Genomic DNA, 22,634 nt, shown 5'->3' on the forward strand with positions numbered 1-22,634 from the left:
AATTAAAATCAACTTAAACAAACATCCAATTTAAGTTCTCCCTCTTAAAAAAAGTTATTTCATGAAAAAAAAAAAAAATCCAATTCAAGGCCTAGCCCGGGACCGGGCTTTGGAACTGTCCATTTATTCTCCATGCAGAAGCCTTTGGTACGAGGAATTTTACGCGCGGAGGGAACCTGTGACCCCTCTCCTCTCCTGGATGGCTTCGTAGAAGATTCTTGAAGATGTAATCATTGTCATTTACTGATGTTGATGGATTGAATATTTATTGAATAATGAAAATTAACGAATAAATCTGGTAAAATAACGTATAAAAAAAACCCAATTATAATACTAATATACAGGTTAATTTTTTTTATATGGGACCATCTCCATCAATAATTTACGTCGGATCCAGATGCAATTTAAATTAGAAGAAAAAGGCTGGGAAAAATGTTATTATTGTGGTATGTCAATTCTCCAAAACGACAGCGGCAGTCTCTCTGTCTGGAATCTGTACTTTGCCTTTCTTTGACGGTCGAAATTGAGCTGTAACTGTGCAATGATAATTTCCCGAAACTTATTCACAGAAACCACATCCACATGCATCAATACAGCGGCAAACTATGGCCCACCGTTTTCCAATCAAAATGTTCTGGTAGACAGCTGCCATATCGGCGGCGAGCCACAGCCTGCGCCGCAGTTGTTTTCCAGATCATGGCTTGTATTATATATATATAAACCATAAAAATAAGATTTTAAACATTTTTTTTCTTAAAAATTTCATTTATGCTAAACAAAATTCAATACTACACTTTGCGGTGCCGCCACGCGCTTTGCTTTGGATTCAGTGGGTCAAAGCAGGGGAGAGGTGCAAAATAAAGAAAGAAAGAAAGAAAGTGGGGGTAATAGGAAAGCTGTAGCTGTACAAACCTTGTGCTCGAGAAATAATCTGGTCAGCTTTGAACAATTCCTTGAAGATTCTGCTTGTTACTTGTATACAACCACCACCTCCTTACTTCTTTATCTCCTTTTTTATCACATAGAAACCTAAACTTTTCCTTCCCTCTCTCTCTCTCTCTCTCTCTCTCTCTCTCTCTCTCTGATTTGTCTTGCAATACTCCGTCTTTCTATTCAATCTCGCAGTTTCAACGTTTGAATGGCACCCAATCACAATACAGGTGCTCCTTCTTTGTTTTCTCTTCCTTCCTTTTAATTCCATTACTCTTTTATCTTTTGGATTCTTGATTCATTCTGTTTCTGGATTTCGATGTTCTTTCAGTCATTAATAATTGATTCGTGTATATAGGATATACCTGTTTTATTTTTCGAGATTGTTTTGTCTTTTGTTTGTTGATTCTTGAGCTTATTTCATGAGATCTTGCTTTACATGCTTCAGGTTCTGTTCACTGTTTTGAATCATATGTTGTCTTCTTGTTTTGTTCGATGAAATTACTATCCCATTTCTGGTGCTTTGGGCACGCCTTAGTTTGTTGAATTTTGTAATAATCCACATTTCACATAATTATTGGCTTTCTACTTATTATCAGAGGTTTATTAGATACGAGTGATTTGGGATCAAATCATATTGAAAATTTTGTTTCTTGGTCATTAAACGTCAGTATTCTTGGTAGGGCTTATAGATTAGGCAATTGATCCAGAAAGAGTTGCTTTAGTTGTGTTTTATCAACGCCTTTTTCTCCCTTAATATGAGGAAAAAATGAACGGCGTGGTCATTAGATTGGATTTTATTAATTAAATTTACTCTGTAAAAAACAAATTTATGATAGAAACTCCCAAAATGAAAAAAAAAAAAAGGAAAAATCTGGCTTGGTCCAACTTTCCAATCATGATTTGCAAGGCACAACATTCTTTTTTACTTCAATTTGGTCGGGAATATTGAACCAGTTTATTCATAGTTTGTACTGATGTAAAGCAACTGCAAATGTGCAGATGATTCTAAAGATCATGCCTCAAAATTGAAAGGACGGTCTAAAGATGACATCTCGCTAGTAGTTTGCTTTGGGGAAATGTTGATAGATTTTGTGCCAACAGTTGGAGGAGTTTCACTAGCTGAAGCACCTGCTTTCAAGAAGGCTCCTGGGGGTGCACCTGCTAATGTGGCTGTTTGCATATCAAGACTAGGTGGTTCATCAGCTTTTATAGGCAAGGTGCATTTGAATAAATATAGCTTAGTCTTGTTCATTTAGCGGTTTCCTTTCCTCCTTATTGCATGCCAAACACTGGACCTTTAGTTGCTTTGTGCTTGGATTATATGTAACAGAGTGGCATGTCAGGTACTCGGCTGTTACTGCTAACTAAATGTAGACTTCCCTAATTCCAAAGGAAAAGCCACATATATGAAAATTTCATTAAATATGGTAATGAAATAGCCAATATCTGTTATATAAAATGGATATTTTGTCAATGTATTAATTGGCCATTTGGTGATATGAATGAACAAAAGAATTCGTATAATCATATTTTGTCAATTATTGTAATCTTTTGACCTGATTTTTTAGCAGCCATCCCTGAATTAGAAGTGATTCTATATCCAAATCATGGTTCTAACAAAGGTTTTTGACACATCTTGTCCACACCTGATTGTGTTTTTAATATTTTAATTTTTCTTAGATTGTAATTAAAAACAAATTTTAGTTCCAATTCTATACTTTTGTTGCCTTGTTTCAATGTTCTTCTTTCTGTGATCTATGAACAATTTTGATTCCTTGCTTCTAACCATTCCTATTTCAAATTACCTGCCGTTTGTATTTCAGCTAGGTGATGATGATTTTGGCTATATGTTGGCTGACATTTTAAAACAAAACAATGTCAATCATTCTGGTGTACGATTTGATCCCAGCGCAAGGACTGCACTAGCATTTGTTACTCTCAGAGCTGATGGTGAACGTGAATTCTTATTTTTTCGTCATCCCAGTGCAGACATGCTTCTTCATGAGTCAGAACTAGATATGAATCTCCTCAAGCAGGTCTAGCTTTCTCTTTCTTCTTTTAACGAGTACTGTAGCATATTAGGTAACATAGACCAAAAGAATATACAAATTCTTGCAGGGCATCTGTCTGAAATTTTTTCATAAATTATATTGATTGCAGGCAAGGATCTTTCATTATGGTTCTATTAGTTTGATTGCGGAACCATGCAGGTCAGCTCATCTTGCTGCAATGAGGATTGCCAAAAGCTCTGGCAGCATCCTTTCTTATGATCCAAATTTGAGATTGGCATTATGGCCATCACCTGAGGATGCTCGAAAAGGCATAATGAGTATATGGGAACAAGCTGATGTTATTAAGGTGCATTTATTAAAACGTGTGATTTGTATATTGTTGCATAAGTGCAAATGCACTAGCTCTTTTTTTTTTTTTTTTTAAATTGCTGTGTGTGCTTGCCATGCATGTTCAAAGCCATCTAGGATCATCTAACTGGTACTTTTTATAACTCATTGTGATGATCTTATGAAATGGCAGATAAGTGAGGAGGAAATCACATTTTTAACTGGAGGTGATGATCCTAATGATGATAATGTGGTCTTAAAGAAGCTTTTTCATCCCAATCTGAAGCTTTTGGTTGTGACTGAAGGCTCTGAAGGCTGTAGATATTACACCAAGGTAAGCTTGTCATTATTATTTTCATATGTATGATTTCATATTAAGCATCTCTGTAAAGACAGATCCTAAATCCTAATTTTTCACATAGCTCAACCAGGTTAAAAATTGAAGAAGGTGGTTTAGTGGTTAAAAATTCAAAAAGGTAGTTTAGTGGTTGTAGAGTAGGTTTTCACTTAAGCTTCTCTCTATCGATGCGATTCAGTAGTCAGTTAAGACATCGGAGGTAAAAAAGGAAAAGAAAAAAAAAGCCTTTGGGTATTTAAATGCGTGTTTCTGTATATGGAATGTGGAAGCATATGGATCAGTTTCATTATTCTTATTGTAATCCTTTGAGAAACATCTACAATGCTTGTCTTGTCAAACTATATGATGGATCAAGCTTTTTGACTGATTTTCCTCAGTAATGATGTCCTGAATTTGTGTAAAAAGGCACTTAAAAAAAATTAAATAATATGGATTGCAACTATGGGTGTTTTTATTTGTATCCTTTATAATTGGGTCTTCACTTATAATGGAATTTTCAAGAGGAATGGAAACTATCAATTGATTTACTTAGTCTATACGTGTATCCCAAGTCCACATTGGATAAGGTCAAATTTAACTGCCATTTTTCTGTAGAACTTTGCTCCTACTATTTTCATTAAAATAAATAGATGAATTGTCATTTGATGGAACTTCTGAATCCAACAAATCATCATATGCGAAATTACCTTGTTCATGATGGCTACATACTGTTTGGAAAACCTGCTGTTTGCAACTTTGCATAAACCACAACTTCTTCTTTTATATGTTTTCTCTCCTCTATGACATGATTGCTTGTTTCATTAGGAAATTGACATCAACCAAACTCAATGCAGGAATTCAAGGGCAGGGTTGCTGGTGTTAAAGTGAAGCCTGTTGACACAACTGGTGCTGGTGATGCCTTTGTTGGTGGGATTCTCAGCTGCCTAGCATCTGATCTATGTCTATTGAAGGTATTGTTAGTTCTTATCACGTGAATGGAGAGTAATGATTTAGTTTTATCTTTTTTCTCCCATTGATTTCTTACAACATTATAATCTAAAAGCATTTCTTGGGAAAAGAGCAGCATAGCAATTTGTAGGAATCACTGGACATCATTTATCGTAGGCTTCTCTAGAAAGTCCTTTTCTTTAGCTGTTACGGATTTTTTTGGAGGGCTTTATGGATTACTATAGTGCTTAAATTTAAAACTTTCTTGGATTTTATCATGTGGCATTACTGGATCGAGTCTGTGACGCTAAACTTTATAGTGAGACGGATTATATACGAAGCAGTTTCGGGAATCTAGTCAACTATGTATGTTAAGAATGGTGAATCAATCCTAAGCATTCCACTTTGTTAGTAACAGTTCTATACTTTTGCCAAGTTGCTTCCTCTGCCAGGATCATCGGTTCTGGAAAAATCTAGTCTTCAGCTCGGTATGGAACTATGCTTTTCTATTTACATGCACCTTGGTGAAATTCACACCATTGGGTTAAGCTTATTTCACATGTTTCTAGTGATTCACATGGCATTTTCAAATGGTACGAGTCTAGCTCTTCTGAGGACTAACAACTCCAAAAAACTTATATTAAAAAAAAAAAAAAAAAAAAAACTACTTCAAATAACCTGATCTTAATATCTTATTGTGTAGGATGAGAAGCGGTTGAGAGACGCTCTTCTTTTTGCAAATGGCTGTGGTGCTGTAACGGTAACAGAGAGGGGTGCAATCCCTGCATTACCCACCAAAGAAGCCGTCCTCAAACTCTTAGGTAAAGTCCCTGCGTGATGAAAAATGTGAAAGATCGGCGATTTATCTCTTTCTTGTATCAAGTTGATGTAGGTTTAAATCCTTTGTAGTTTACAACGTTTTTGCTCCATTTCTTTTGCCTATGAACCAAAAGGTTGGAATGAGCCCCATTCTGTCAATTGGGCTTATTTTGATTTCAACTGTTGTAGATTAGATTGATTAATAAAATGGAAGACCGCAAATCTAGTCTTATTATTTACAGATAGAGGCTACAAATTAAAAGGATGGGAATTATCTTGTTTTTGGTTTTTGAATGTTATTTTAGGCTTGAGAGAAGATGGAAAATTTTGGGATGAAATCTGTTCACCCAAAACTTATAGAAAGCTATCATCCCTATTTTCAATTTATCACTCAAAACTTATTGAAGAAGTTTTTCATTCTGAAATTTGATATATGGGTGTGTGAGGCACGAGTACAAGGAAGTACATTATGATTTCTGGCCTGGTTATGCATGGTTATGGTGAGGAAGCCATTTGGTCTTGCGAGGAGAAAAGCTATGGATTGGGTCCCTGATTGTTGTCTTCGGAAGGGGTAATTAAAGGGGGAGCAGTCACATAAGATATTTTATTATCTAAGTACTCAACTTATTTTTACGGAATAAATTTACTCAAAAATTTTAAATTCTTAAAAAGGAAATAAAATTAATTTGTTTATTAATATGTTATCTTAATTTATTTTTAATAAAAATAAATTGTGTTTGACTCTAATATTATTAAACAAAAATTATTAATTAATATTTTAAAGTATTTTTAATTAATTATTTAATATTACATACAACAATGTTTAACGTCATTAGAAAAAAATACGCTGATATTAACAAACAATTGCATGTATCTATTTTCACAACTCGAATTACGCGACACTTTTGAACAAAAAATATTACATGACATTAATTAAAAAAAAATGAAACCAGAAGTAAGTCTTTTTTTTTTTTTAAATGGAAATAAAATAGAACAACACTAAGAAGCCTATAACGTATAAATGACCCGACTGAAGTGAAATAGGTAGATCTTGGTAGGGTTGAGTTTTTTTTTTTTTGGGCACCTTCGTAGAGTTTAATTTGAGTGAGAGGTCAAAAGTCATTTGCATTATTCTTTCCTTTTTGTTCCGGTTCAAATTTCACATTTTGAAACAGAAATGGCTTCGAATCCTTCGCTTCTTCCTCAGATCGGACCCGGTGCTTCGTCAGAGAAGCCCCTGTCATTGCCTACACCGAGAAGGTCTTTGTATTATACATATGCACGTACCTGTTCATTATAATTGTTGTATTTGCTGAATGCAGTTGTGATTCAGTGTTGGTTATGGCATATAATCGAGGAAGAGCAGCTTCAATTGACCAGGTAGATCACAAGTTTTTTTTTTTTTAATTCACTCTCTCTCTCTCTCTCTCTCTCTCTCAAAGTTAGATCTGTTACTGGTTGTCTTAGATATATCATCTGTTGTGGTACTGTATAACTGCTATATAAGGTCCATATGAGTCACCCTCCAGTCTTCCGTGGTTGTGTACCAACATATTCAAGTAATGTAGAATTGTAATTCAATAATTATTTGGCATTTCTTTAATGCTATGTTTAGTTGCCCAGAAACAAGAAATTTTAGAGATTAAAGGTTTAACGAATTTGAACTGCGTTCATCGTTTATCATATCAGTAATTTTTAGCTCGAATTTAGTGCAACTCTTTGCATATTCGTATTATTCAATAAGTTGGCTGGTCAAAGAGACTAAATCTTTGTCTCTGTCAATTTTCCCTCTGTTCTAATCAACCAAACAGAGCTTGAATGGGTGCTTGTGAGTTGTGAATGGATTGTAGTTTAGATCTAGAGAAAATGTAGAACTAGAAGCATCATGTTAGATTACCTAATTGTAGACAGACCTTCTGGTCTGTTAAATATAATATGCTAAAAGGAGCGACACATCGCATTTGCTCTGTGTTGGACTTCCGTGCACTTTATCTTTTATTGTTCTTGTTGTCCATACTAGTAATTTAATATGTGGATGTGGATATGTGTGAGCTTCTCTGATGCTTTCTTGTAGGTATATTAAGGAAAATTACTCAAAAAATACGAGATGTTGAGAGAGAGCTAGCAAATCTTGCAATGGAGATGAATAGAGCTGGACCTAAAAAAGCAGGTGGGTATGATATTGTTATGCTGCAATTTTTCTCAATTCCCTTTTTTATTGTTTATGGTTCACTTTGTGATTATTCTCATCTATGATGCATGCCTGAAGCACTTGAACACATGAGAGAAAATAGAAATGTCAACTGAAAGAATTTGTGCTGCCAAGCTGAAGGATTGCAACACTCAGCTTATTTCCTTGCCATTTTTTGTGGTTTTAACCCTGAATAATATGAGCACTGCTTGAAATTATTTAGCACACAGGTCCAGCACCCAAAAAAACTCATTAGTTAGGAAGCAAGTCAACCTAGTTGACTGAGTCATATAAAGAGTGAAACTTGCAAGATTAAAAAATAATAATGATAATAAAGTAGTCTGTTTTGGCCAAATTATGAATTATCTTAAAGTGACTGACAAGATGTGATGAGGCTTTTAGTTGGCAAACGTTTAACAATCATAGGATTTTAGATATCATTTATACGGTAGGAGTGACGATGTTCTAGTATTGCATGTAAAAAGAGTACAAGCTACAACATAGGGGAAGATATGCAACATATGTAAATATGTGGCTGCTGCTTCTTGAGTCTTAGTTTATCTTTCTCTAAATTTTATCTTTTAAATGGTGGAATTTCTTTGGAAGCAAGATTTTCTATTTACTTCATAGTTATTAAATAAAATTGAGCATCCTTTGAAGGAACTTTGCACCACTTGGAGACATGATTTTTCTTTCTTGACCACGGCATACTCGTGGGAGTTTCTAGATGTTTGTGGTTTTCCTTTATATACTCTAAGTAACTGATAATTGTATTTCTCTTTAGCATTGTTGTATCTTTGCTTGAATGTCTTTTAGGTTTGGGAAGCATCAGCAAAAGCTGTGCAGGATAAGGAAGCAATTGAGCAAAAGTTATATGAAGACTTGAATCAACTGGTATATCTTCACTGAATAAAAACGTAAAACTTTTGCCATTTGTTGCTAACATGTTTGATGTATTTTCCTATAGGTCCCAGAAAGCAGTAACTCTCAGTTTTCTAGACTCGAGGAATTAAAAAGACAACTGGAAGCTTCTAGCAGAGCATCCACCTCTTCTCTTCACGTAAATCTTTCTTTCCAAAATATTTATCATACTTTTATGTTTGTGCATTTACTTCATGGACAGCACTCCCATCCGATTGGAAAACAGAAAGGTGTACTAATGCTAAAGATATGCCGTAGTATGAAAGAAATCAAATATTCTGCCAAAGACAAGACCCAGTGCATTATAAAAGATATCAGATAACCTTCACGATTGCTTTTTAGGTTTTTTTTTTTCTTTCTTCAGCAAAAATCCTTTTTTTAAAAAATATCCCTCCCCTCTCTAATAGAAGCGGGATCATTTTTGTTATTTATTTTATTTTCCTCTCCAATAGAAGTGAGATCCGTTTTTGATATTCATTATTTTTTCTAAGATTCTCTTTCCTTGATAAAGGAATACAGAATTTACTGAAACTGCACTGCACAATTTGAATGAATGATACGTACAGATTGGGATTAACTACTAGTTGTGTTATATACTGATTTTTATGGTCTTCTATGGGTGCAATATGGTTTGACCTTACAACGGTTTGACCTTACAACATATCTGGGACGTATCAAATTCAACACATGGAGTAAGTGATCTATTCTATTGTATTTTTGGGACTGGGCATTCTTGACTGTGATTCGCTAATGAGTTTAGCATCAACACAGACTCAGACGATGTGGAAACAAATTGACAGACATAAGCACACAAACTCATATTTGAGGATGTATTTCCCCCTTAAAAAAAAAAATATTATTGTAAGCTAACATGTACTCAACCTTCTCCCTTGTGCATGTTTGAGTTTCAGATAATTTGAGGTAAGGCAAGAAAATACATTGGAAGGGGAAACAAGGTAAATAACAAAGTCGAGTCTTGGGAGATCCATCGAATTAATTTAACTCATTATGCACATTTCACACATTGAGAGTGTATTCCTCCACCTAAACCCAGCACCACTTCCCTCCAATCCCCACCGAAAAAGGCAGGGAGGGAGTGGTGGAAAAACGATGAATCACTCAAATGATTATCTCGCTGTAGCCGACATATCTCAGTTCTAGGCCAAGTCTGAAGGTGTGCAACTCATACCAACCATGAACAAAGATTAAAGCACTAATGTTCCTGTTTTATGGAGGAAGCTCTTTTGTTTTTTTAATTTTATTTTTAATTTTAAAATGACATGGATATAACACGCATGATCGCTTATTATGATTTAAATAGAAAATATGAAAAGTTTCTTCTTCGTCTTCTTTTTCTATAGATGCCAAATAGCGGTGCAACTTTTACATTGGATATCATAGAGCAACATCTATTTTCGTTTGAAAAGCTTCTGATGCTTTTTTGAAGACAATATAATCATAGATGGTCTAAGATATGGTATATCATATGTCAAACCGGTATCTGTGATTAACTGCAAAAGCATTTGCACGCACATGGGTACACGAAGTTCGATTAAGAATTAAGACTTAAGCTTGAAAATGCTCACTAATTGGACTAAAATGGATGAAGTATTGACACAGGCACCTTTTTGATAACTCAAATAGAACTGCATGTTTCCATCCATTTAACTATCATAGTTAGGGAACATTTCTCGTATATATGAGTCAAGCTTTTTGTATTGATAGGCATGCTAGCATAGACATGTGGATTGTGGATTGCGCGCAGTGAAGATTGTTGAAAGTTGTTGATGCATACATTTTGCATAGTCATTTAGGTCTAATTTCATAGCCATTTTATTTGATTATTAGTCATTTTTTAGCTAATTTCATTAGTTAATTAGTTAGTTTTTCATAATTGTCAATTTTGGATTAATTTGTAATTTTTACTTTGTTTTGTAGGAAAAATGGTGTTTTTGAAGGACTGAAGAGAAATTTGGCAATTGAGGAGTGACTTCTACAGCCAAAGATGTCAAAAACAAGTTTTCAAGCTGAAATATGCATTGACCAAATTGTGCATAACTTACCGCATAAGCTATGCAGATCTGCATAAGGAGAAAAGTCACTGTTCTAATACCTGCCGAAATGTGCATAAGGAGACTGCATAGCTTATGCACATTCACGCCTCCCTTATGCACTCTCACGGAATTGTGCATAACCTATGCACCAAGTCATGTAGTTTCGCGTAAGTGAACCAGAACCAGCCGAAAACTGCATAAGGGACTGTATAACTTATGCAGTCCATTTATGCAGTTACATAAAGGTTTCATTAATGAGCTGGCAGAAGATTCCCTCAGAAAATTCCTCCTAGAACACACCATTTTAGGGCTCCATGTCAGAAAATGCTATAAATAGTCCCATTTTCACCTTTTAGAGGGAGACAAGGAGCAAAAAAGGAAAGGAAGAGGAGAGGCAGAATTTGAAGAGTCATTTTCACCTTCCACACAATTTTCAACCAAGATTTGCAGATTTCTTTCTTTCCTTAAATTTTTCCTACCTTTCTAGAGTTTAATTTCTTGTTTCTTAGTTTAGATTAAAGCTTTATTTCCATTTAAACTCGTTATATCTTGTAAGCATTATGGGTAGTGAGTAGTTTACTTTTGATTCTAGAGTAAGGGTTGTAATATTTGATATATTTTGTGGATTTTGATTGGGTAATCCATATTTAGTGGTCTTAATGAGTTTTATTCATTTCTTGTGTGCTTAATGACATGCTTAGTGTAGAATCCCATTAAGTAATGTTCTTAATCCATGGTTGAGGCACCGAAAGGAGAAGGCCCTGTGATAGATAATCAAGAAATTGGACTTAATTAACTTAGACCTAGAAATAGGCTAAGGATTAAGAGGATTCACAGATTAATTAAAGAACTTAATGGGTCTTAATTAACTCTAAGTCCACGAAAGTAGGATTAGATTGATTAAGGCACTCTTTGTCCCACTCGAAAGGGTATTCAAAGGATTTAAGAATTAATCTCCTTAAAATCCGTAAGTTCTACGAGATTGGATAACCAATTTAAAATCCAAAAATAGCTCGAATATGAAATCCTGAACTCCGGAATCGCCTTTTTATCATTGTTAATTTCTAATCAAATTTAATTGCTTGCCATTTTGAATATTGCCATATTTGAACTTGCCTATTTTAATTTGATGCAATTTTAGTTTAATTAATTCATTGTTTGATAGATTATTAATTTTGCACATATAGATTTCATACTCCAATACCCATTCAATCTATTGTTTTAATTTCAAAATTAGTTCAATTTAGTCAACTTTTTATATCAAAAATTCAATCATTAACACAACTCCTCGTAGGAACGATATCTTTACTGTATTACTTGTACGACCCGTGCACTTGCGGTTGGGCCACGTCAAGTTTTTGGCGCCGTTTCCGGGGAGTTGTTTTGTTTAAGATTGAATTCTTGATTATTTTAGTTGTTTATAGTTTTATCTTTGTTATCTTTTCATTTTGTGTTTGTTTGTTCTTTTTCAGGTACTTTTAATCTTTTATGAGAAGAGCTAGAAGCACAAGTGACACATCCTTATTGTTCAATCCTGAAATTGAGAAATTTTGTAAGGCCAACAAGAAAGAAACCAGAAAAAGAAAAGAAGCATTGAGAGAAACTGAATTAGAAGCAGACATGGCTGATGAAAGAATTAGAATTGGTGTTGGTAATGCTGGAAATGATCGAAACAATGAAAATGCAGCCCAAAGTGAAGAAGTTGTTATTGCTAATCTGCGTAGGGGAAGTATGATGGATCATGCTTTTCCTCGGTTTGATGACCTGAGAGAGAGCATAGCAAGACCAAGAATTGATGCAAATAGCTACAAGATGGATTTTGGAGTTCTTCAAATGATTCAAAATTTTCAATTTGGAAGACATCCTTCTGAAAATCCACACACACATCTGAAGAAGTTTGCTATGATCTGTGATATGCAAAAACAACCTGGAGTGTCTGATGATGCAGCAAGATTGAAGCTATTCCCATTCTCTTTGAAAGATAGAGCATTGGATTGGCTTGATTCTTTACCTCACAACTCCATTACAAATTGGGAGCAACTCACTGATGCATTTCTTGCACAATATTTTCCACTTGGAAAAACTCAAGAATTGAGGAATCAAATGACAGCTTTCAGACCAAGAGAAGATGAAACTCTCTATGAGTAATGGATGAGATGGAAGGAATTAGAGAGACAATGCCCACATCATGCCATTCCAAAATGGATGATAAATCAGAATTTTTACACAAATGTCGCTCCTGCAATTAGAGGGATTATTGATGCTCAAACAGGAGGAGAATTTATTATGAAGCATGAAGATGAAGCTTATGAGCTATTGGAGAAAATTGCAAAGAATACTCATCTTTGGAGTAGTCCAAGAGGACCAGCTCCAACTCAAAAAAGGCAAGCTGCTGGAATGTATGATCTTGATCCATTCAACATGATTAATGCAAAGTTTGATGCACTTACAAATGTTTTGGCTAAGAAGATGGAAGATTTGAGTATGTTGGCTAGTTCATCATCATCATCTGGAAGTTCACAACAAGTGGCTTATGCAGAGGGAACTACCAGCTGTGGAGTAGATTATGGAGAGCAAGCAGCATATGTTGGTAATTATGGAAACAAACAAATGGGGAATTCTTATTCTCAAACTTATAATCCAAATTGGAGGAATCATCCCAACTTTTCATGGGGAAACCAGCAAAGTCAAGTTCCAAATCAGAATTTTCAACCACAACAGCAACAAGGAATTCCATATCAGCAAAATAGGCAACCATTGCCTAATTTTCAGCAGAAAACTATGAATCCTCCACCAAAATAGAAAGAACAAAGTTCCACCACTGAAGCTTTATTGCAACAGATTCTTGCTAACCAAAATAAGCATGATGAGGAGATGAGAGAGATGAAAGCAAGGCTAGAACAGATGCAAACACATAATAGAATGCTGGAAAATCAGATTGCACAACAAGCATCTTCCTCAGGTACCAAGTCTTTTGGAAAACTTCCAAGTCAACCAGAAAACCCAAGAGAACAGTGTCAAGCTATTACTTTAAGAAGTGGGAAAGTTGTAAATGATGAGAAGAGTGAAAATAGTGAGAAGAGAGAAAATGAGAAAGAAACTGATGAGAGTGAAAAACAAGAGAGTGAAAAACAAGTGAGTGCAGAAAAATGTAAAGAGGAAATTGAAGAAAAGGAAGAGAAGTATATACCTCCAGAGCCTTACAAGCCACAACTTCCCTTTCCACAAAGATTTCACAAAGCCAAGCTTGATAGGCAATTTGGGAAGTTCTTAGAGGTCTTGAAGAAGCTTTACATAAATGTGCCTTTTATTGATGCTCTTTCACAAATGCCCTCTTAAGCAAAATTCTTGAAAGAAATTCTCTCAAACAAGAGGAAGCTTGAAGACCATGAGACTGTAGCTTTGACAGAAGAATGTAGTGCTATCCTCCAAAGCTCAAGGATCCAAGGAGTTTTTCAATTCCATGCCACATTGGGGAATCATGTTCTACAAAAGCTTTATGTGATTTAGGGGCTAGTGTTAGCCTTATGCCCCTCTCCATTTATGAGAAGCTCAATATGGGAGATCTAAAGCCAACCCACATTTCTCTCCAGTTAGCTGACAGATCAATTAAGTATCCTGAAGGGATTTTGGAGAATGTGCCTCTGAAGGTTGGAAAGTTCTACATACCTGTTGACTTTGTCATCTTGGACATGGAAGATGATTCTAATATTCCAATTATCTTAGGAAGACCCTTTCTAGCTACAGCAGGAGTATTGATTGATGTTAAGGGAGAAAAATTGACTCTTAGAGTTGGTGAAGAGCAATTGGTTTTCAATATTAACAACACTATGAAGAAGCATCATTCTGAAGCTGATACTTGCTTGAGAGTTGATATTATTAATGAGCTGGTTGAAGAACACTTCAGAAAGAAATATCCAGAAGATCCACTTGAAAATTATTTGGTTCATGGAGGAGGCATAGACTATGACAACCCTCATGTGGCTGCATATGCTCAACACTTAGAGGGTAGTCCACCATTCATTTTTGCTCCAGTTTTTCAACTCACACAAAAGGAAAAAGCAGAATCTAAGCAACCATCGTTCAAGGAAGAAGATGCACCTAAGGTAGAACTTAAGCAACTTCCTTCTCAGCTCAGGTATAAATTTCTTGGCACTAATAACACTTATCCAGTAATTGTAAATGCAAATTTAAGTACCTTAGAGGCTGATAAGTTGTTAAGAGTGTTGAGGCAATTTAGGAAAGTCTTAGGATATACCATAGATGATATTAAGGGAATAAGCCCACACTTTTGCATGCATAGGATCAGTTTGGAAGATAACTGTAAGCCATCTATTGAACATCAGAGGAGGTTGAACCCAAATATGAAAGAAGTTGTTAAAAAGAAAATTTTGAAGTTGCTTGATGCAGGGATCATATATCCTATCTCAGACAATACTTGGGTGAGCCCAGTACATGTTGTCCCAAAAAAAGGTGGAATGACAGTGGTAAAAAATGAAAATAATGAATTAATTCCCACCAGAACAGTGACTAGTTGGCGAATGTGCATAGATTACAGAAAATTAAATGTTGCCACTAGAAAAGATCATTTTCCACTTCCCTTCATTGATCAAATGTTGGAAAGACTGGCTAGGCATTCTTATTTTTGCTATTTAGATGGATATTCAGGTTTTTTTCAAATCCCTATCCATCCAAATGATCAAGAGAAAACCACTTTTACTTGTCCATATTGAACCTTTGCTTATAGGAGGATGCCATTTGGGTTGTGTAATGCACCAGCCACTTTTCAAAGGTGCATGATGGCAATCTTCTCAGATTTCATTGAAGACATAATGGAGGTTTTTATGGACGATTTTTCTGTTTATGGATCTTCATTTGACATATGCTTGGCTAACCTTTCTAAAGTTTTGCAGCGATGTGCAGATACTGACCTTGTGTTAAACTGGGAAAAGTGTCATTTCATGGTTCAGGAAGGGATAGTGCTTGGACATTTGGTGTCTAACAGAGGAATAGAGGTTGATAAAGCCAAGGTTGAAGTGATAGAGAAGATGGCTCCTCCTACCAATGTCAAGGGAATTCGAAGTTTCCTAGGACATGCCAGGTTCTATAGACGCTTTATCAAGGATTTTTCTAAAATAGCCAAACCTTTGTCTAATTTGTTAAGTAATGACACACCATTTATATTTGACCAAGAGTGTTTGGATGCCTTTTGCAGGTTGAAGCAAGCTCTTATCACTGTACCAATCATGCAACCACCTGATTGGAGCCTACTTTTTGAAATTATGTGTGATGCTAGCAACTATGCAATTGGAGCTGTTCTTGGTCAAAGAAAGGACAAAAAGGCTTATGCTATTTATTATGCTAGTAGAACACTGGATGAGGCTCAAACAAATTATGCAACAACTGAAAAGGAATTTTTAGCAATTGTCTTTGCATTGGAAAAGTTCAGACCTTACATTATTGACTCAAAGGTGGTTATATTTTCAGATCATGCAGCCATCAGGTATTTGCTCCGTAAAAAGGAGGCTAAACCTAGGCTCATTAGGTGGATTCTGATACTACAAGAGTTTGACTTGGAGATTAGAGATAAGAAGGGAGCTGAAAATGTAGTTGCTGATAATCTTAGTAGGTTGAAATTGGATGATGAAGAATTGGATGAAATCCCTATTGATGAGTTTTTCTTGGATGAACAACTTTTCTCTCTTGTTGCTAAACTACCTTGGTATGCAGACCTTGTGAATTATCTATCTTGTGGAGTTTTACCTCTAGGTATGACATGGCAACAAAAGAAAAAGTTTTTGCATGAGGTGAAGTTTTATAGATGGGATGATCCTTTACTCTTTAGGAGATGCTGTGATGGTTTAATAAGGAGATGTATTCCTGATGATGAGACACAGAGTATTATGCATCATTGCCATGCTTCTGATTATGGAGGACATTTTGGAATCTCTAAAACAGCTAGTAAAATTTTGCAAGCTGGTTTCTTTTGGCCAAATCTTTTTAAGGATGTAAGAAAATTTGTGTTGGAATGTGATAAATGTCAAAGGAGTGGAAATTTGTCAAAAAGAGATCAAATGCCCCTAAATGATATTCTTGAAGTGGAATTATTCGATGTTTGGGGAATAGATTTTATGGGGCCATTTCCTCCTTCATTTGGTAATAGATACATCCTAGTTGGAGTTGACTATGTGTCAAAGTGGGTGGAAGCTATTGCAACTCCAACTAATGATGCTAGAGTGGTAGTGAAATTCCTGAAGAAATTTGTCTTGAGTAGATTTGGAGCTCCTAGGGCTATAATTAGTGATGGGGGTTCCCATTTTTGCAATAAGCAATTTGAGAGCTTAATGGGGAAGTATGGTGTAGTGCACAAGATAGCTACCCCATACCACCCTCAAACTTCAGGACAAGTTGAAATTTCTAACAGAGAACTCAAGCATATTTTGGAGAAAACAGTGAACAATTCTCGAAAAGATTGGTCTATCAAACTAGATGATGCTTTATGGGCATATAGGACTGCCTACAAAACCCCTATAGGAACTACTCCCTTTAGGTTGGTGTATGGTAAGTCTTGTAATCTACCTGTGGAGCTAGAACATAGAGCATATTGGGCCATTCAGACCTTGAATTTTGATCTTAAGCAAGCTGGTGAGAAAAGGCTATTACAACTTAATGAGCTTGAAGAACTGAGGATGGATGCTTATGAAAGTGCCCACATTTACAAAAAAAGAACCAAAGTTTGGCATGATAAGCATCTTAGGAAAAAGGAATTCAAAGAGGGTGATTTAGTTTTATTGTTCAACTCAATATTGAAATTGTTCCCTGAAAAACTTAAGTCAAGGTGGACTGGTCCATATAGAGTTTATAAGATTTTCCCTTATGGAGCAATAGAAATTTGGAGTGAAAAATCTGGGAATTTTAAGGTCAATGGGCATAGATTGAAACATTACATAACTGGAGACCCAATAAAGGGAGCAAGTTGTTACAAGCTCTCCAATCCCTCACCTCTTTTCAGTGAAATTCATGAAAAGTCCAGCTAAGGACTATAAATTAGCCCTCTTGGGAGGCATCCCAAGTCTTTTTATTTTGCTTTTGCTGATTTACTTTTATTTTCATTGCTTTTGTTTTTTATCTTGAATCTCCCCAAATTAAAATTTTGACATTGTTGAATCTTGTCCCTTGTAGATGTATTTCAAATGGAGGAAGGTTGGTGAACTGCTGGGGAGTGACCCTTAACCTGAAATTATGTTCTTTAAACCTCCTACAAATTGATTGATTTTTGCTGCATAACCTATGCAGGGTCTGCTACCTAGTTTATGCAGAGAGGAAAAATGAAATTCTGCAGCAAAGAGGGTGTCTGCAGCAGATGGCTTATGTTCTTGGTGAGGTTGGGTGTGTAACTTTTAAGTATATGTGCTTTTAATGTTAATATGGTGGTAAGTTGGTCATCTTTGTAGTTTTGAGCTTATTTGGGTTGTGGAATTCAAGATGGACATGCTTCATTTTCTTGGCATGACTTGGGGAGTTCATCATTTGAAGATAAATGCAACTTTATGCAGGTTTTATTGAGTTTTTATTGTGCTAAATGTTGATTTGCAGAATTTGAGTTGAAATGGCATGGTTCACAAAGGTCTTTTATGTAGGATCCATTTCTACATTCTTGTGTGATGAAATTTTGATGGACTTTGTATATATTGATGTGTTTTTGGTGAAAATTTCTCATGGTTTATGCTTCATAGAATTATATTTCCTCATTCTAGGGTATTTTTCACACTTGCAAATCATGTTCCATTGCAATCTTAATCTTGTTGAATTGTGCATAAGCAACTGCATAGCTTATGCAATCCTGCATAACCACAATTCTTGCCATTTTCATTCATATTGCAAAGTGCATGACAAGAGTGCATAGCTTATGCAACTCTGCATAGCCTAATTTTGCCAAATTTCATATCTGTCAAAACTTGCATAAGGTGAGTGCATGACTTATGCACGTTTGCATAACTTCAAATTCTGCATTTTCTCTCTCTGCCGAAGTCTGCATAAGGAGGGTGCATGACTTATGCACTTCCGCATAACCACTAACCCCAAAATTCAAAATCTGCCGAGAGGTGCATAAGCAGAGTGCATGACTTATGCACTTCTGCATGACCACCAACCCCAAAATTCAAAACCCACCGAGGAGTGCATAAGCAGAGTGCATAACTTATGCACTTTCGCATGACCAAAAATTCTGAATCTCAAAACTCACCGAGAGGTGCATAAGCAGAGTGCATAACTTATGCACTACTGTATGACCGAAAACTCTGAAAACCAAAACCCACCGAGGAGTGCATAAGCAGAGTGCATAGCTTATGCACAACTGCATGACCACATTTTCCAAACACCAAAACTTACCGAGACCTGCATAAGGAAGGTGCATGACTTATGCACAACTGCATAACCACCAACCCAAAATCCCAAAACTTGCCGAACAGTGCATAAGGACAGTGCATAACTTATGCACTTTTGCATGAGCTATTTCTCTGAAGTCCAAAACCTGCCGAAACATGCATAAGCAGGGTGCATAAGTTATGCACAACCATTAATCCCCTTATGCAGTCTTACACAACCAAATCCAAAAATTTTCTTCGACTCCCATTTTTCCCACCTCCCGACTTTTCTGTTCACTACCGTCCGTTTACTCCCATTTTGTAACACCCCTGATTTTTTATATATTATTATGGGCTTCGTGTAGGTATCCTCGATTCGCGGAAATTCGGCGATTGACTGTTGCAAATTTCGGGCCAGATGCACTGCACGGAAAAGTCTCCGAATTGGACCGAGGTTTTGGCTAGCCCCCCATTGTCAGACGTCCCGAGCGCGTTCCCGAAGTCGGAATCGGCAAAGGTAAACCCGAACCTTGTTTTTTTCGTAATTTTCTAGTGCTTAAATAGGATTAAAAATCCATAAAATATTCGTGGTAGCTTAGAAAATTACGATTCTTTTTGCAATAGCTTAGTAATATTGCTAAGGACCGCGGGGCAAAGTTTTATAATTTTTAGAGCTTGTTTGGGCAGTTTTTGCAAAAATGATCAATAATAAGGACTAAATTGAAATTTTGCGTATTGTGATGGATGATTGATTTGATGGGCCCAGGAGGGGCTGTGTGATATGATTGAACTGTTGATATATGGATTGTGAATATAGAAGTGCGTTTTTTTGCCCTTTTGCAGGTTGGGTAGGTCCTAGGTATAGGGGAGACTCTGCCGGATTTTCGGCACGACTTAGGACGTACTTGATCTTTTTCTTTGTTTGTATTGAGTCAAATTTATTAAATAGATGTAATGTAATTGTCAGGTGAGCCGGGACAGCCTTCTTCCTCCGCCCAGCCGCCACAGTAATTTGTAGTCAAGTTCGTGAGTAAAATATTAATTTTAATTGTAATTTCGATATTATTATATGTTCAGCATGCCCATGAATAACTTCTATGCATATATTTAGTTAGTTAAACTATAGGCACGCATTATGTTGAATTCATAATCATAATGTGCCATGAGTGTTGTTGTGGTAATTTGGAGCAGCGTGCGTTGGCGTGCGTGTGATGGTGTGGACTATGGATAGGACGGGGTAGTCACGCTTGAGTTCTTCACCGGGACCCGTTCCTTCGAGGGGTAGTCACGGCTTGAGTTCTTCTGGGACCCTCGATTTGGTTTATTGCGAAAGTCCGCTTGAGTTCTTCACGCACCAAAGTTGGATTTAAGAGAGTCAGATAGGGATCACTCTAATATATTATGATTGATGCTACAGGGTGTGTGAGTGCTCCAAATTACCTTTTTGATGCTATGATGTGAATATGATGTTGATGTTGCATTTCACTCTACAGGGTGCATTAGTTACAGATAGTTATAGAGATTATGGTTAAAATTGATATTTTACTCTCTGAGTCGAACGCTCACTCCTGTTCAAAAATTTTTACAGGCCACAGGAGGATATTTTGTTCTGAGTTAACCTGCTTTTCTACTTTGCAGGTTGTTTATCAGTATTTGTGTAATTTTATTTACTCCTAGAATTTCCGCATGTGTTAGCAGTGATTATTTGAATTTGGTCTGTAATATTATTATCATGTTGGACCTGTAAACTTAATACTCTATGTCTGTTTGATGGATTGGATGAGGGAGCTGAGCTCCCATTTCTTTTATGATGCTATGAGTATGTGGAGGGTGAGCTGAGCTCCCCAATTGACTATATATTGTGTTTACAGGTCGGGTGAGTCGAAAACTCCCCGTTGGAAAGTCCATTTTATGGCCGGACTCTGTCCGTTTGTTTTCTTGAAATTGGGCCCAAATGGGCCTTAGAGTTGGGTTAATGAACAGTTAGGCTTACTACGGGCCTCGGGGGCTTTAAGTCGCCTGTGTCCTAGTGGAGTCCGGCCCATAGGTTGGGTCGTGACAAATGTGGTATCGAGCTTAGGCTCCAGATTCATAGGTGAAAAAAATCATCTAAGTGTTGGGAAGAGTCTACTAGGAGTCACATGCGGAGTATAGGATTCTGTTTCGTCTTTTTCTGTAATTCTTTGTTTCTAGATTCTGCGTTATACCTCGGGAAATATAAGATTTACCTCAGTTAGTGTCTTGATTTTCGCGGAGTACACAGAAATGTGAAATAGAGTTAGTAGACATGTGAGGTCTATCATGAGGATACGTACTCCAAGAAATGTTATGTTTTCTGCAGATGGGTTTAAATGGTGTGCCCATTTCGCAAGGCACGAGTACATAAACGTGAGTCTTGAAAGTACAGTTGCCCTAGATAAGGATGAGGATACCACTGCAGGCAGTCATCAGTGGATGACCCCGTCAGAATAAGTTTATGATAATAGAAGATTCGAGAGAGATAAGAAATTAGGAGGCCTAGTCGGTCCGGACGTATCGTAGTAACTATACAATGTTCTCGATGTCTGCTCTGTAAGCTGCAGATTACAGTACCGACATGAGATTATTGTATAGAGCTGCGTGCATCCCCGTGGTGCTCCATAATGAGGGTGTTTGCGGATGGCTTCTGTTTTGGTACAATTATGCCAGAACAGAGTTCTATATCTGCAGAGGAGTTGGGAACTCCTGGTTAAGAGTCTAGAGCTAGAATATCGAAAGGTCACAGTTGGGTGGTAACTAGAGTTAGTGACTCAGTTACCCTAGCATGAGCTAGAGTTACAGTAAGAGTTGCCATCAGACCAGAGGTTTCGGACTAGTTGCAAAGTAAAGTTGATACCTATAGAGTGAGACCATCTAGTCTTCGGTATGGAATTTTGGATGGTTTTTGCAGAACGATAGACGTTTTGCTTAGAACTTAGTGAGAATAGAATACCTTGTGTGTATTAGCAAGGTGTAAAGTGCAACCCTACTACCTAGGGAAGGTCGAAACTATGAATTGATGATTCGCAGAGATATGATATGATAGGAGAGTCATTAATTTGACATGGTTTGGGCAAGGTGGTAAATGTAGTACCTTTGATGCAGCAAGTTAGGGTGTAGTCCTATCTTTTCAGAAGGGATCGAAAGTTATTACTAATAATGGTGACCAACCAAATAGTGCCCCAGATGGGACTGTAGAGTGTGGTAGAGAGTAGTTGGCTGGGGTATCCTGCAGATGATACAAGTTCCATTATAGGAATCATATATAATCAGATCATGATGGATGTAAATCCTTTGAATTGGATGACGGGTTTGGGTACCCGGAATCTTAAGTTTTGGCTAGTTGAGTAAACATGGAAAATAATAATAATAATAACAAATAAATAAAATTACTGCAGAATCAGTTCTCGAGGTAGTAAGGGTATTATGTAAGCTAAAGGATAAGAATAGAAATCATACGATAAAGGTATGATTGCAATTTCTGAGTTCCTTTCTCGACTTCATATTGTTCAAACAAAGAGTAAAATCTAGTTATAATAGTGTTAAGAGTAATAAATTAGCGAAGATAAATCACAGAAAGCCAGTAGATAGAGAAAGTGTAGAATGAAAATTGGGATAATTGATTACAGATGCAATATAATCTAAGTGCCAGTGGGAGTACTAGCTAGAGTGGTCAAAGGACCAAATCTGAGTAGCACAGACATATGA

At 36.4% G+C, this 22,634-nt stretch overlaps 1 protein-coding gene, 1 long non-coding RNA gene and 1 other non-coding gene across 5 annotated transcripts; 2 read left to right on the plus strand and 1 right to left on the minus strand.

Moving 5' to 3' along the window:
* Positions 1-820: 820 nt before the first annotated feature.
* On the plus strand, positions 821-5,617 carry LOC110632974 (probable fructokinase-7). Of its 2 annotated transcripts, none has more exons than XM_021781383.2 (7): positions 821-1,160; positions 1,933-2,150; positions 2,757-2,969; positions 3,094-3,291; positions 3,466-3,606; positions 4,464-4,580; positions 5,261-5,617. In XM_021781383.2, exons 1-7 carry the CDS (start codon positions 1,139-1,141, stop codon positions 5,393-5,395), a joined length of 1,044 nt encoding a protein of 347 aa, XP_021637075.1. In that variant the 5' UTR covers positions 821-1,138; the 3' UTR covers positions 5,396-5,617. The 2 variants fall into 2 exon arrangements, with proteins under 2 accessions (XP_021637075.1, XP_021637076.1); XM_021781384.2 differs by having other exon boundaries at positions 911-934.
* Positions 5,618-6,349: 732 nt separating this feature from the next.
* Positions 6,350-11,215, plus strand: LOC110632975 (uncharacterized). 2 transcript variants are annotated; one of them, XR_009142669.1, is made up of 4 exons: positions 6,350-6,756; positions 7,451-8,461; positions 8,535-9,662; positions 10,427-11,215. It is a non-coding gene; the product is annotated as an uncharacterized LOC110632975 (long non-coding RNA). The 2 variants fall into 2 exon arrangements; XR_002490745.2 differs by lacking the exon at positions 10,427-11,215 and having other exon boundaries at positions 6,361-6,756; positions 7,451-7,546; positions 8,384-8,461; positions 8,535-9,065.
* Positions 11,216-12,630: 1,415 nt separating this feature from the next.
* On the minus strand, positions 12,631-12,737 carry LOC131172349 (small nucleolar RNA R71). Its single transcript, XR_009142830.1, has one exon. It is a non-coding gene; the product is annotated as a small nucleolar RNA R71 (small nucleolar RNA).
* Between the last annotated feature and the right edge of the window lie 9,897 nt (positions 12,738-22,634).

Source organism: Hevea brasiliensis, chromosome 13, assembly GCF_030052815.1.
Source record: "Hevea brasiliensis isolate MT/VB/25A 57/8 chromosome 13, ASM3005281v1, whole genome shotgun sequence".
NCBI classification, from domain to species: Eukaryota; Viridiplantae; Streptophyta; class Magnoliopsida; order Malpighiales; family Euphorbiaceae; genus Hevea; species Hevea brasiliensis.

Bases quoted from the DNA above. Each gene is read 5' to 3' on its own strand.
- LOC110632974 (XM_021781383.2), top strand. From the start codon at position 1,139: ATGGCACCCAATCACAATACAG. The intron at 2,151-2,756 runs GTGCATTTGAAT...TTTGTATTTCAG, and splicing joins CATCAGCTTTTATAGGCAAG to CTAGGTGATGATGATTTTGG. The intron at 3,292-3,465 runs GTGCATTTATTA...ATGAAATGGCAG, and splicing joins AACAAGCTGATGTTATTAAG to ATAAGTGAGGAGGAAATCAC.